General features: G+C 54.8%; 1 protein-coding gene across 12 annotated transcripts in view; it reads left to right on the top strand.

Annotated features, from left to right (window-relative positions):
• POU2F2 (POU class 2 homeobox 2) overlaps positions 1 to 15,001 on the top strand; it is a 73,421-nt gene that overhangs the window by 43,838 nt on the left and 14,582 nt on the right. For 5 of the 12 annotated variants that reach the window (XM_070224545.1, XM_023651412.2, XM_023651417.2 and 2 more), the window contains 4 exons: positions 5,649 to 5,714; positions 5,828 to 5,862; positions 6,001 to 6,057; positions 9,364 to 9,480. In XM_070224545.1, coding sequence (XP_070080646.1) covers positions 5,657 to 5,714; positions 5,828 to 5,862; positions 6,001 to 6,057; positions 9,364 to 9,480 — 267 coding nt within the window. In that variant the 5' untranslated portion in view covers positions 5,649 to 5,656. Of the gene's footprint in view, positions 1 to 5,648; positions 5,715 to 5,827; positions 5,863 to 6,000; positions 6,058 to 9,297; positions 9,481 to 9,732; positions 10,012 to 15,001 lie in introns of all 12 variants that reach the window. The other 7 variants (XM_070224542.1, XM_070224546.1, XM_070224547.1 and 4 more) reach the window with 3 other exon arrangements.

The following is a 15,001-nucleotide window of genomic DNA, read 5'->3' on the forward strand; positions in this document are numbered from 1 at the left end:
AATATGTGTTTTGCATATCTGCCCATGTCATTGTGTCTGGGCATGTGTCTTAATGGGAAAACATTCCTGTCTTGGATCTGTGTTCATCCATCCCTGTGTGTGTTTGCATGGTCTCCATCCATGACCGGGGCCCAGCCTGCCTGTGGCTGTGGTGTTTGCGCTATGTGGTGGCTCCTGCCTGTTGTCGGCACAGCTGTGGGGCCACCTCTCTTGTTGTGTCTGCTGCCCGTATTTCCATCCCTCCCTCCTGACAGCTCAGAAGTGTTCAGTCCCTTGAGGCCGCCCAGGGACAGCTGTGGGGCTGTGGGGGTGCGAGGTGATGCTCCTAAGGAGGCTGGGACTGGGCCAGCTGGGCCCACAGAGGTTCCCGGCAGTGCAGGCCCTGCCCGCAGGGGCTCCCAGGCCACAGCCTTGACTGAAGCGGGCTGTGGAGGCAGAGGACCCAGGGGACAGGCCAAGCGGGGCCAGGAGGGGTGAGGGGCAGCCCTTGGGCCCTCTATATTTAGCCCCATTTTCGGTAAGTGCTAACGAGAAGCTGGCCCAAGTCTGCTAAAACCGGCTGGGGGAAATGCAGAGGAGAAGTGAAAGTCCGGGGAGGGAGGGGCAAGGGAGGGGTGGGAAGGGTGGAGGGGACCCAGAGTCCCAGGCCTGGGGCAGTCGGGCAAGCGGGTGTGAGCCCAGGGGCGTGGGCAGCCCTGGGTGGGTCTGACTCAAGGATGGTGAGATTCAAGGGGCCTGGTATGGTTCTGCATTGCTTTTCCCCGCCCGTTCCACTAAAAAGTTACACACTGCCTGTGATGGGAGAATGGAAGGGATGCCCATAAATAATCAACCAACCTTTCCATAGGATGAGGTTTTGAGAGGTGCTTCCGAAGACGCCTGGGGGCTGGAGCATATTGGAATCACCTGGGGGGACTTTTAAAAATCCAGATGCCCAGGTCTCAGCCTGTCCCAATGAAATCAGTGTCTGGGCATCAGTATTTCTCTAAAGTCAAGAGAGAGGGGCAAGAGGCCACCCCGCCTCGGCCAAGGCTGACAGCCTGCAGGATGAGTGGCTCGGCAGGCCTCTTAACGGGGTTACCAATGCCCTCGAGGCCCTGTTTCGGGGCCATTTGGCTTTGAGTCCGCAGTGGAAATGGAGGCCCCTGTTCATCCTTGGTGAGGATGATTTGATGAGACCCTTTTCTTGGATTGGGCTCTGATGGGGGAGGAGGAAAGCAGAGCAAGGAAGGCCTGGATGAAAGGCAGCCAGGGTGCGAGGGCTGTGTGGGAATTGGGGGGTTGAGCAGAATTAAGGAGAATAAGGGAAACAGTGGTGGAAATTTCCCCTCAAACCACCCTTACCTCTCCAACCACTATCCCTGCAGTGGGGAGGGTACATAAAGGTTTAGGCTAGGGTTGCTTGGGGGTTGGGGCTGAGGGTCAGATGTCAGGTGACAGCAGGGAAGAGGCCTTGTTTGAGAGAGGATTGGGTCCTGGTCTGTCAGGGACCCTTTCATGTATTCATTCATTGCAAAGACACAGTGCCAGCATGTGCAGCGATGACTCCAGCCTGGGCCCTAAGGAGCCTACAGTGTAGGGTGTGGGGTCGCTTCCCAAGTGATCAGGGTGTGTTGGGCGGGCAGGGGTAGTGGCAGCCCAGAGGAGAGAGACACCAACCACCTGGGGAGTCAGGGAGGACCTCACAGAGGAGGTGACGTGGGCCTTAAAGGGGAGTAGGACTTTGCTAATAGAGAAGGAAAAGGTGCCCCAGGTGGGAGAAGAGCAGAGGCAAGGGCCTGGAGGAGGGAGATGAGGGCCTTGGGGCCACCCTTGTTCATTCGACCCATATGTCCTGTGCTGGGTAGTGTTGGGGACCCCAAGATGAATCAGACGGGCACTTGAAGGGGGGAGACACACGAGGGTGCAGATGGCTACAGCCTCTAGGACCGTGGCAAGGGGAGATGCCGGGCCAGGGGGAGCGAGGTAAAGGAAGCAGGGGAGAGACCTCTGGGGGACCAGGGGTGACTTCATAGAGGATGGAGCCTGTGCTGGGTCCTGAAGGATGAGTAGGAGGTCATCAGGTGGAAAGAGTGGGGAAGAGTGTTCCTGGCAGAGGGACCAGCCCACGCCAAGGCCTCAGGAAACATTTGCTAAATGGCAGAGAGAAAGCAGGACAGAGACAGGAACAAGTAAGAGACAGAGAGAGCTGCAGGGACATTCAGCAAACATTTCTAACCTCTTCTTCTGGGTTGGGTGATGCCAGGGACCCAGCGATGAGTCACACCAGGCCTGCCCCTGGTCTGGTGGGAAAGGACCGGCACTCAGACAGCCACCACCCTGCAGGCTAGGGACTAGGACAGCGGGAGGGCACGGCTGTGAGAGGCTGTGTTGGTTTGTTAGAGCTGCCAAAACAACATACCACAGACTGGGGGGCTTAAACAACAGAAATTAATTTTCTCGAAATTCTGGAAGCTAGACATCCAAGGTCAAGGTATCGACAGGGTTAGTTTCTTCTGACGACTTTCTCCTTGCCTTGGGATGACCACTTCTCCCTGTCTCCGTGTGGTCTTCCCTCTGTGTGTGTCTGTGTCCCAGTCTTCTCTTTTTATAAGGACATCTGTCATATTTGTTTGGGGCCCACCTTAATGACTTCATTTTAACAAAGACCCTATCTCCAAAGAAAGTACATGCTGAGTTACTGGAGGTTAGGACTTCAAGATAGAAATGTTGGGGGGCACAACTCAGCTCATAACAGAGGCCAAGGAGGAGCACGAACTCTCTGGGGTGGAGGTGAGGTCAGAAGCCAGCCTGGTCTGCGGGTAGGAGAGGGATGTACCAGCTGGGCTGGGAGCACAGAACCTGTAAGGTCTGGCCTCCCCATCAAGCAGGACCCCTAAGCAGAGGGAGATGCCTGGTGTGGTTGAAGAGCAGGATGCATGAGTAGCAAGAAATGGGCAGTGGAGGGTGGCAGGGGCCACACCCCGAAGGCCAGACCATGGAGCCTGGTCTTTTCTTGTGGAACCAGAGAGCCGCGGAAGGGTTCAGGGCCAGGCAGTGATGAGTGTGGGAAGGATCTCCCTGGGGCCATGTGGACACTGGCTGGAGAGAGCGGCCAGGGAGGAGGCAGAGATGCTAGGAGGGCTGAGATTTAGGGCCGAGTCAGGGTTACCGGCTGCCTAGAGCAGGGCCAGGGTCTGGGAGATTTAGAGGCAGGATCAGGCAGGGCTCCTGCCTTCGATGCCTCAGAGTCAGGAGTGAGGCCTCATCGCCTGGCTCCCTTTGTGTCCTCCTGTGTTTCTCAGATCGTTAGCCACTCGGTGCACCATCCCCAATGCCCAAAAACAGGGCCTGAGCTCCTGCAGCATCCTGGGCACCTACCCCTTCCCCTATCTCACCAGCCTATGCCTTAATAGGACTCTGTTCTGGCTTAGTATTATTTATATTTTTAGCCTTTAAATGTTTTTCTTTTTTTTTGTGTGTGTGAAAACATAACGTACGTATAGTAAAGTGCTCAAATTTTAAGTGTACGGCTTGATGGATTTTTATGTATGTATAGACTCCTGTATCCACCCAACAGATCAAGTTGCAGAACATTTCCACCCCCCTGCAGGCTTCCTCATGCCCTTCCCCAAAGGTACCCACTAATCTGACCTTGATCGCCTGATATCATCTTGCCTGTTTTTGGGCTTCACATAATCGGAGTCCCACTGTCTGTCCACTTTTGTGTCTGACGTCTTTCCCTTGGCCTCACATAGGTGAGATCCAGTGGTGTGTGTGAGATGCGTACAGTGGTGTGTGTGTCTGCTCTTTTCCTTGCTGTGGAGTATTTCATCGTATGGACATACCACATTGTGTTGACCCTTTCTCTGTTGACAGGCCTTGGTTATTTCCAGTTCTGGGCCAATGCAAAAGGGCTGCTGGGAACACGGGTGCCCGAGGGCATTGGTGGCAGGAGGCTCCCTTCTCTTGGGTGGATGCCCGGGAGTGGACGTGCTGGTCATAGGGAGGGGGCACCTCTTCAGCTTTCCTGAACTGTGTCGATTTACACTTCCACTGGCAGTGTGTGACCTGGCTCTTGAATCAGAAATTTTAAACCTGAGTGATCTTTCATGTTGAGTAATCCTCAATTGCAAAATTCCTGGACTTTTTTTTTTTTTCAATTGCTGAGGATGTCCCAGCTCTCTCTTTAGCTGACCTTCTTTAAGTATCTTGGGTACAAGGCACGCTAGAGCTGGACAGCTCCTTTGATAGGGTGGGGTCAAGATTTAGTTGGGGATTTGGAGTGAGTCGTGGGGCAGACTTTTGGGTCAGACTCGGAGTCATGATTAGGGTCTGAGGCTGATTGGGCGTCAAGGTCAGATTAAGGTCTTTGATCATCCAGTCGGGAGTTGGGATTCAGGCTGGGGAAGGGGAGTGAGAACGGGTCAGGCAGAAGCTCAGATTTGTATGGGGGTCTAGGACCAGGAAGTGCTGGGAACGAGTCAGTGTCAGGGTGAGCTTGGGTTAGGGTGACAGCTGGAGATGAGGTAGGTGGAAGTCACCACTGGGGTCCATTAGACTGTTGCAGTTCTGATTAGAAGCGAGGACCCTGGAGTCACGAAGACTGGGGGTCCTATCAGGACAACTTTACTGTCTCACTGTGCTCTTTGGAGGGTGACACCTCCCTTGGAACCTCAGTTACCTCCTATGTAAAATGGGGGTAATGTTAGCACCAGCTGCTCATGTGAGTTCTGAATCATACTTAGTGCTGTGCTTGACGCTGGTAGGCACTGACCTTTCCATTGTTGGCGTTGGAGCACTGTGAAGACAGAGCATTTGTCTCCATTGCTTTATGTCCCCTGGTGCCAGCTTGCCATCTCTCCTTGGCCACCTCCCTTCATTTCCCAGGTCTATGGAACTATAGAATAGGATGCATTTTTAGGGGCAGGTATCTAGGTTGGATTTGAGTGTGCAGCTGGGATTCAAGGATAAAAAGTCTAGGATTAGGTTCGAGGACAAGGTCAGGGGCAGAGTGGACGGAGTTGGAGCTGGAGTTACAGAGGTCAGAGTTGGGCTGCTAGGCCTGTGCGCTGAACACCAGAAGGGTGGCCGGGTGGGAGTGAGGTGTGGACGGGAAAGTGGTGGGCTGGGGGCCGGGGCCAGAGGGCGGCTGAATCACACCCAGAGATCTGCAGATTTGCTCCTTTGGGGATGCTGCAGTCCCTTCACACCCCTCAGGCCCCACTCAGAGTGGAAAACATGCCTCACCCGAAACCTGGTGAGGCAGGACGGGTGCCTGGGCGGCACGCCTGAGGAGGAAGCCCAAGGCTGACTCGCTCCTTTGGAACATCACCAACCTCCTCCTGGGCAGCTGAAGCCTTCTCAGGACCGCCATCTACCCCCAACCCTGCCCCAGGGCCTCACAGGGGCTGACATTCCCTGCGCCACCTTCTGGAGGGGTGAAAGGATCAGGCAAAATCCCTAAGGCCTGAAGGCCCCTTTCTTGTCTTGATGGAGGAGGGCAGAGGCCCCGAATGGAGGGCATGTCTCTTGGAGAGAGACACCTGCAAGGTGGCGGGGGGTGAGCGGGGCTTTGGGGAGAGGCTGGGGTGGTGCTGGAGGAGGGACCTGAGAGCCCTCCTGGCTTTCCCTCCCTCACCCCACTTGCATCCCTCCTCTGTCCCCAGAAATAAGAATGTCTAAGCCCCTGGAGGCCGAGAAGCAAGGTCTGGACTCCCCGTCAGAGCACACAGGTGGGTGGGGAAGGGAGCAGGGAGGACAGAGGGTCACCGTGGGCAGGGGCAGGTGTGGTGGGGGAGCCGTGGGGGGTGGCTGCTGACAACTCACCCTTTCCCTCCCGTTGCAGACACAGAAAGAAATGGACCAGACACTAACCATCAGGTCAGGAGGGAGTGGATGAGCAGGAGGAGTGGGCAGAGGGAGAAGGGAAAAGAGGGGGACTCTGTGGGGGAGGAGCAGGGTATCAGAAGCTGCTTCATCTCACTGTTCCCGTCCCCCACCCCAACTTTCTCTTCGCAGAACCCCCAGAATAAGACCTCCCCGTTCTCTGTGTCCCCATCTGGCCCCAGCACCAAGGTAAGCACCTGTCAGAGCAGTCAGGGCAGGGGGAGAGGGGAGAGGTGTCCCATGATGGGTGACATTTGGCATTTGGGAGAGTCCTGCATGCCTGCCTCGGGGCCCAGGGCCTGAGGGGGCACCGAGCCCTGGTACCTTGGTGACAAGGCACCTCCCGCCCCTTCTCACCCTTGGGCTCCCGCCCCAGGCCTGTGACTCACCCAGGCTCCTTCCCCTTCCCTGGGGGGTGGGGGTGGCCAGGGAAATCCCCCCCAGAGCCCCAGGGCGATGAACAACAGGAAGCCGAGGGCCCCGCCCCCATCCCAACTTCCCTGACCGAACAGGGGCCTGCCCCACCCCCCGCCCCCCAACACATACTCAGGGGCCAGCCTGGGACAGCTGGGGAGGCTGGGGGTTGCAGACCCAGTGAGGTGGGCTGTGGGGATACCACAGTAGAGGATGAGGAGGAAGCCGGAAGTGGCCAGATAGAGCAAATCCCAAATCCAGATGGGGCCCTGCTACTGGGCACTACTGGGCTTCCCGGGGTGTCTGGGACCTAGGTTTCCACCCTCCAGCCTGGTTGGGGGCTGCTGGCAGGTCCACTGGCCTGAAGGCAACACAAAGGACAGGGGCAGTAGGGTCATGGGCACGACTCTTGACCCTGACAAAGGTGGCCGAGGGATGGGATGGGGGGCCGGGAACTGCTCCGTGACCATGGAAAAATCACTTCCCCGCTCTGGGCTTCTCAGTTTCCTCTTCTCTAACCTGGGTTGGGGGGGTGGGGGCAGTCAGATTGGATGACCTTTGAGGTGCCTTTCATGGCTAGGGCGCCCTGATGCTGCTTAGTGGATGGGTGTCTTGTCCTCAGCGCGTTGGACAGGGCCCAGGGGAGGAGGGCTCCGGCTCTGACCTCCTTCCCTCTGATCTCAGGCTCCGCTCTGGCTGTAGCCCACAGAGCAGAGCATGTGTCCATCACCCCCACCCTTCTCAGCTGAATCTTTGCAGCCTCTCCTGCCCCACAGCAGCCCAGGGGCCCAGGGAAGTAAGTGTCCTCATTCCCCTTCCCTGGCCTGGGCCCTGGTTCCCAGGAAACCTCAGGAAAGCCTAAGGCAGAGAAGGCGGCAGCCTCTGACTGCAGGTCTCCATCCATCCAGCGTCCTGTTCTCCGCTCCTTCTCACTCCGGTTTCTTCTGTGTCAGTCTTTCCCTCCGTTCAGTGATTCATGTGCTCCCATCACAGTTTCAGACAAATCCACACACGACCACGTACAATTATTTACATCATAATTTTGTCAATTGGCTCAATTGTTAAAAACATTTTATTATGGAAAATGTGAAGCAGATACAAAAGTAGAAAGAAGTATACAATGAATATAAACCCCCAGGTACCCATCAATCGGCTTCAACAATTATCAGCTCATGAACTGGCTCGATTTTCAACAGCTGAAATAAACGTTTTTTAAATGGAAATTTCATGAATGGAAAACCAGAATCACTTGCCATGGAAATAAATACAATGATTATTAAAATGCACCCGGAGACTCTTGCGTACTGAAGGGTCTGAGCCTGAGCCCTGTTCTCTGTTTGTTAAAAGAGGACAGTAGCCAGTGTTGGGGAGGTGTTGGGGACATCCTAGCACCTAACGGAAACTTTCTTTTTTTGTTTTTTTTTGTTGTTGTTTTTTGAGGAAGATTAGCCCTGAGCTAACATCTGCTGCCAATCCTCCTCTTTTTGCTGAGGAAGACTGGCCCTGAGCTAACATCCGTCCCCATCTTCCTCTACTTTATATGTGGGATACCTACCATAGCATGGCTTGCCAAGTGGTGCCATGTCCGCACCCGGGATCCGAATCGGCGAACCCCGGGCTGCCAAAGCAGAACATGCACACTTAACCTCTGTGCCACCTAGCCCCGAGACTTTCTTAAGAGAACCAGAAAGAATGAAGGAGCCTGAAAGAGGGATGGTGTTCTCACCACAGCCCGCAATGTTTGTTTTTTAACTTTTAATTAAAATATGATACACATAGATCTTCAGTATACAGCTCTGTGGCTTTTCAAAACTGAACACCCATGTCGCCAGCACCAGATCAAGAAGCAGAACACTACTGGACTTCCAGAAGGCTCTTAATTCTCCACTAGGAACAGCCACTGTCCCGGATTCTAACACTCACTGTTGTTTCATGCTCATCTCTGTACCCTTTAAACGTTCTGCCATTCACATCCCATACTTTGGGGCACGCCACTCACTCTTATTTGTTTCCTGGGCCTCTGTCCATTCGTCTCAGTCTGCATTCCGAATGCCATGCCTCTGCCAAGCCACTGTATCATGTTGTGCGAATTTCTGTCCCTCTCTGGACCTCCTTTGGCAAAATGGTGCTGGGACATTAGGCTGAAGGATGATCCCTAATGTCCCCTCTGGGCCTGAAAGTGTGTGATCCATGAAGCCATGCCTCCTGCCATCCCGACATGTCCTTTACCAACAGGCCCATCTGGCTTGTTATCTAGGAGAGGAAAGAGGCCAGGACTGCTCTATGCTGGTCTCGCCTATGTGTTCAATGTGAGATGCACCGGCATCCTGAGCAGAGAGAGGGGGCGGGGCTCAGCGGACTCCTGGGGTGGAGGCTGAGAGCCGGCAGCCCTGGGCCACATCAGGCCTACAAATGTGCTTTTCTGGTCCTGCCAGTGTTTTTGCTTTAGATTTTGAAATGAGTGGCCGGCAAGAGCAGAGCAGGAGCTGGGCAGGCCTCCCTTCAGGTGGGCAGGCTCTCTTGCCTGGTCTAAACCTGCCCACGTCACTTGTTTGTGCTGTCTGCCTGTTTCTGTACGCACTTGAGTTCATGACCTGTATTCCAAAGCGGTGATTTTTTTTTAATACCCCAAGGCTCTTTCTCTAATACAGTCCTTCTCCATTAGGCAAATAAGAGATGCACCTCGGGCTGAGGCAGATGAGGGGTATGGGACCTAGAACTCTCTTATTTGACATCCCGGGGCCCTCACTGGCATCATTTCCCATTTTACAGATGGGGAAACTGACTCTCAAGAGGGGAAAAGTGCTCTTCAAAGGTGATGCTCCTCTGTAGGGAGTTTGGGTGCAGGGGATGTGTTAGCCCCATCTGACTGATGAGGAAACTGAGGCCAGAGGGTGGCCCGCCCGATGCTCCCAGCTGGCCTGTGCCGGGTCTCATCCCCGTTCCCCAGTCCACCCCTCCTGTGCCAGCCCGAGGCTGCCTTTGCCACACACGTGCCCTCTCTTTGGTTCACAGGTGGGCATTCTCTCTGGCCTCCACTTAACATTCTGGGGTCCCGGACCCTGCCTCTCTCCCCCCCAGATCAAGGCTGAAGACCCCAGTGGCGACTCAGCCCCAGCAGCACCCCTGCCCCCTCAGCCGGCTCAGCCACATCTGCCCCAGGCCCAACTCATGTTGACGGGCAGCCAGCTAGCTGGGGTAAGTACCAGGGAAGGATGGGGAGGGTGGGGTACAGGCTAGCCACCTCCCATCTGTTACAGGACTGGTGGCCAGGAGAGGACAGGTCCCACCAGGGCCATGGCCTCTTTCTCATGACTACTTCTTGCCCTCTTCTGTCCTCCTGGGAGACTTGCCCCCTAACCTGCTTGGCTCAGGCACTAACCCCTCTCTGCCTTCTCTGCTCCTCCCCATGCCCCTCCTCTGGCCCCTGCTGCCCCTGCCCCCCAACAGCTCACGGCACTGATGCCAGCTCAGCAGCAGCTCCTCCTGCAGCAAGCGCAGGCCCAGCTCCTGGCCGCCGCCGTGCAGCAATCCAATGCCGCCGCTGCCGTCGCCGCTGCCTCCTCCACCTCCTCTTCCTCTTCCTCCTCCTCTTCCTCTGCCTCCTCCTCGACCTCGCAGCCCCCAGCCTCCTCTGGGGGAGGCGACCTGCCACCATCACAGCCTGCCAGCCAGCCCCCTGGGACCCCACAGCTCACCCTGTCCCAGCCCATCCAGCTCACAGCACAGGTAAGGGAAGCTGGAGGAACACGCTCCCTCCAGCAGAGGACCACAGAAGCCGGGAGTGTGCAGGGGGCTGACTGGTCCATGTGGACTGTTCTGACCACTAGCTATGTGCTGGGTAGTTCTCAGCAACCATAGGAAGCCTTGGGAGATGCTGCCGCCCATCTCTCAGGGGGGTAAAACAAGGCTTAGGTGGGGGACATCCTTCACATGATGGAGTGCCTGGCTAAGCTCATTCGCTGCATCTTGCTGAGGGTTCACACCCACCTGGGAGGTTGGCGCATTATCCTCAATTTACAGCTGAGGAAACCAGGAGTCACTCCCATGTATGAGACCTGTGTGGGTGCAAAAGAAAAGGCTGAGAATCAGAATAAGTACCCCACATCGCATCCTGTGCTCATCCAGCGAGACACTTTCAGAAAAAGGGCCTGTGATCTGAGTTAGGAAATGCTGCATCCTCTTTCCCCTTTCTGGAGACTTCTGGTAATACATTGAATCATGTGTTAGTGGCTATATTAGTTTCCTAGGCTGCCAGAGCAAAGTACCACAAATTGGATGGCTTAAAACAACAGAAATTTATTAGCTCAGACCACAGAATCCAAAATCAAAGTGTCAGCGGGGCTGTGCTCTCTCTGAAGGCTCTAGGCGAGAATCCCTCTTTGCCTCTTCTAGCTTTTGGTGGTGCCCGAAATCCTTGGCATTCCATGGCTTGTAGCTGGATCGCTCCAGTCTCTGCCTCTGTCATCATCTGGCCATCTTCTCTCCGTGTGTGTCTGTCTCTGTGTCCAAATTTCCCCTTCTTATAAGGACACCAGTCATTGGATCGGAACCCACCTTCATGACCTAATTTTAACTCGATTACTTCTGCAAAGACCCTATTTCCAAATAAGGTCATGTTTATAGGCACCAGGGGTTAGGACTTCCAACATATCTTTTTGGGGAACACAATTCAACCCATGACAGTGTCCAGCAGATTTCCCATAAGGATAGCTGACGGGAGCAGGGTAGGAGCTGGGCAGGCTTCCCTTCCTGATGGGCCTGCTCTCTCCAGCCCACCACATCCACACCTGGCCATGTCACCCATTTGTGCTGTCTGCCTGGTTTCTGTAAGCATTTGGGTCTGTGGCCCGTGCTCCAGGTCAGTGAAGGTCCTAAGTCCTACAGCAGAGGACCCTATGTAACTTCCCATGGCCCCGTGTTTCCCACAGTGACTGTTCCTCTGATTGTTTCTCCCTCTCCATCCCCTTCCGTGGAACCCCTGAGGCAGATGCTGTCCACACAAGGGAGCTGTCCAGCACCCTCGCGGCTGTTCTCTTGACAGAATTTGGCCTCCAAGGGGCCTGTTCCACTGCTGACTAGTGCTCCCATTTGGGACTGTCCTTAACACTGAGCTGGAATCTGCGTTCTTAGAGCTTCCTGCTGCTGGGCCTGGTTCTGCAGAATCACACAGAGCAACCTGTGCCCGCTGCTCCATAACGGCTCTTCCAGATGTAGCCTCCCAATGCCTGGCTCGTCCCAGCAACAATAAATAGAGCCTGTCATTGCAGCCTTTGTAGCAGGCACTGTGCTAACAATGACCCCCTCGAACCCACAAATCCTCACCACGGCCAAGGCTCCAAGGGGCAAAGTGACTTGCCTGCCCCATGTCACACCATGAGTGCGGCCTGGGAGTCTAGGTCTCTAACTGCGTGATCCAGGCTGCAGCCTTCCCAGGACGTGTTTCCCTCCCACCGTGGCCACCAGAGACCCCACAGCACATGTTCTGCTTGCCTCACGGCACACATGGCTCCTCACTGAGCAACGCCAAGGCTCAGAGCTCCTCACTAGGTGCCCCTGCTCTTGTCCTCCTTTCTCCCTGGAAGTCAGCTCCCTTCCTTTACCTGGTCAGCATCTCTTCATCCTTTAAGCCTCAGCTTGGGAGTCCACACCTCCGGGAAGTCTTCAGTGACTTCCCTCCCTCCTGCTAGTTTGATTTTCTGCCTCCTGCCTCCTCTGGGGGACCCCAGCCCAGGCCTCTCCTCCTGCCACAGCCCAGATGGCCCAGAGCTGTGTGAGAATATGCCTGTGGAAATACCTGTTGAAGGGACAAAGACTAGAGGGAGGGAGGAGGGACAGGACAGCCTAAGGCAGACCCAGCGAGGCCATCATCCCCTGTGAGCAGCAGACACTACTTCTGTTCGTACACCCTTAAAACCACCTCCCCCAGGCCCCCAGAAGCCCTGGCAGCAGTAGGCCAACCCTCTGCCACTGCTATCCGCCCAGGCTTGATTCTCCAGGTCTCCTCAAACCCCGCCCTCCCTTTCCTCTCGCTCCCTACGCCCCAGCTTCCCTCAGCTCTGATCTTCCCTTGTCTGTCCTCTGTAAGTGCAAAGCTGGCCAAGTTTGTTTTCTGGGAGTTCTGTCACCCTGTGACCTCATTTCCCCACAGACAAACCTTTGTCCTATCTGCCCCTGTGTCAGGCACCATGCTGGGTCCAGGCTGCGGTTGGGACCATGTTCCTGCTGCCCACCACAGGCACAGCCGTCCACAGCCCTGGGCTTGAACCCCTCTCCTCAGCCTGTGTCTCCTGCCACTGAGTCCACTTCCTCTGCCTGCTCGGCTCTGTCTTGCTGTCATTTCGCAGACATCTCCCATGTGTCAGGCCCTGGCAGGAAGCTGAGGACTTAGGACTAACTCAGACCCAGCGTTGTCCCCAAGGGGCTCCCAGCCTCGTAGGGAAACAGACACACCAACAAACCACTAAGAAATGTTTCACTTGAAAAATACTAAGAAAGCCAAAAGCCCCTGTAACCCCTATCACTTTAAAATTACATAAAGGACGAAGGGAAAGTCCCCCGTCCGTCCCTCTAATACCAGCTTCCAAAGTAATGTCGGTTAAACAGTCTGGCAGGAAGCTTCCCTGCATTTTCTAGCTTGTACAGATAAAGGGATGATTTTGACACAATTTTATAATTTGTGTGTCCCGCATTCAGCACGATGCCTTCCACCAAGGGGGGGCGCAGGGATGTTTACTGAATCAATGAGGGATGTTTTGCTGCAGCTTTTCAATCAAGGGTAGGGAAGGCATCTCTCCAGGGGAGTAATTCAGACTGTCTAGGGTAGGGGTAGGCATTGATCGCAAATTTACATCAGCTGTTAAAACATCATTTTGTATTTGAAGAACCAAAAAAAAAAATCTCTATTTCATAATATAACCACAGCAAATAAAGCTTAACAAAATCTTTTAGGCTGGCAGGACCTAGTGAATAAAGGTTTCCCAGAGAAACCTACTAGATGTGGTGGGAGTGTGGGAAAAGAAAGGTGACCTGTGTCTGAGGGAGTCAGGGAAGGCTCCCAGGAGGAGGTGGTATCTGAACCAAGGTGGGACAAGTAGGAGTTTACTAGGTGGACAAGCTGGAGAAGGGGGTTCCAGGTGTGGGAATGGTGAATGTGAAGTGAGAGAGCAGGGCGGGCTCAGGAAGTTGGGAGATGGGAGCCCATGGTGGAAGACAGCAAAGGAAGAGCTGGGAGGGAGTGTCCGCCGGGTCTAAGCTCTACTCCAGGCTACTGAAGAAGAAAAGGGAATATTTGGCTGAGATCCCTGAAAAGGCCCAGCCTGGAACGTCAAGCCTGGCCCCAGGGACGTCTCCCTTTTCACTCTGGGGCAGGCAAAGTGGGTGCCAGCTTCTAGACTTGCTGCCGCCGGACCCAGGGAGATAAAACATGCCTGCTGGCCAGGTTTGAGTCAGTGCCTCCGACGCCTGAGAAGGTGGGGTCAGCCCCACCTGGACCGTGTGACCTGAGAGTGGGGGACAGCAAGTCCCCAGGAGGAAGAGATGGGTCCTACTGCTTGAAGAAGGGACAGAGAATGCCAGGCCAGCCAGACCACCCATCTGGAGGTGTGTCATCAGTGCACCCACAGGCCCCTGGAGTCCAGGAGTGGGCCACGGCTGCCAGTCACGCCACGACTCCTGGATTTTTAGCATCTGTTATTGCTCATCTAGCCTGGATTTTTAGCATGAGGTAGCATGGGATGTAGCACCATCCACATGTAGGTGTTTTTTCTCCCTGTTGAATGGTTCTCTGTTCTGTGGTGTTCTGCCCCAATTGCTGGGACTTCCTGTGGCAGGGCCAACCTCTGAGGGACAAAGAGCCCATACTAGAGACAGGCCGCCTCTGTCCACACCACTCCCCCTTCTAGAGATTCCCCTAGTGGAGTGACTGGAATAATCATAGTTGTTTATTCATTCGACTAGCACTTATTGAGCACCTTGTGTATGCCAGGCGCCTATTCATGGCCCTGAGAGGACAGCTGTGAACAAGGCAGAGGTGGCTGCCCTTGAGAAATTGATGTTCTAGTGGGGAGACAGACAGTAAACTAGTAAACAAACCAGCAAAACAAGACAGTTTTAGATTAAGTGTAATGAAGAAAATGAAACAGAGTGGTGTCAGAGAGGGAGGAAGCCACTTTTAGTGGGGTGGTCAGGAAAGTTTCACTGAGAAGGTGGCCTCTGAAAGCTGAGGCATGAATGAGTCAGTCATGAAGAAGCTGGGGTCGGGGAGGGGGGAGAGCTTAGGAAGCGGGAAGAGCCAGTGCAAAGGCCCTGAGGCAGAAACCAGCTTGGCTTGTTCAGGGCACAGAGGAAGGAGGTACGGCTGGAACAGAGTGAGTGTAGGAGGCAAGTAAGAGGTGGGGGGCGGGGGCGGCGAGGCGGGGTATGGTGGCAGGCAGGACCAGGTTTTGCAGGGCCTCATAGGCCAGATCAAGGAGTTCAGAAAGTATGCTAGGTATAATGGGAAGCTGTTTGGGGGTTTCAAACAGGCGAGTAGCATGACCCAATTGACTCTTTACAAAGCTCCCTGCAGCTGCTGCAGGGAGAATGGACTGCGGGGGATGGGAGTAGAAGTGAGGAGCCCAGTGGGAAGTCCTTGCAGGCTTCCAGGTGGGACATGAGGGTGATGGTCGGGGTCCGGAATGCTATTTTGTGTGGATCTGATAGATCAAGGGTGACTCCC

Source organism: Equus caballus, chromosome 10, assembly GCF_041296265.1.
Source record: "Equus caballus isolate H_3958 breed thoroughbred chromosome 10, TB-T2T, whole genome shotgun sequence".
Lineage (NCBI taxonomy): Eukaryota > Metazoa > Chordata > Mammalia > Perissodactyla > Equidae > Equus > Equus caballus.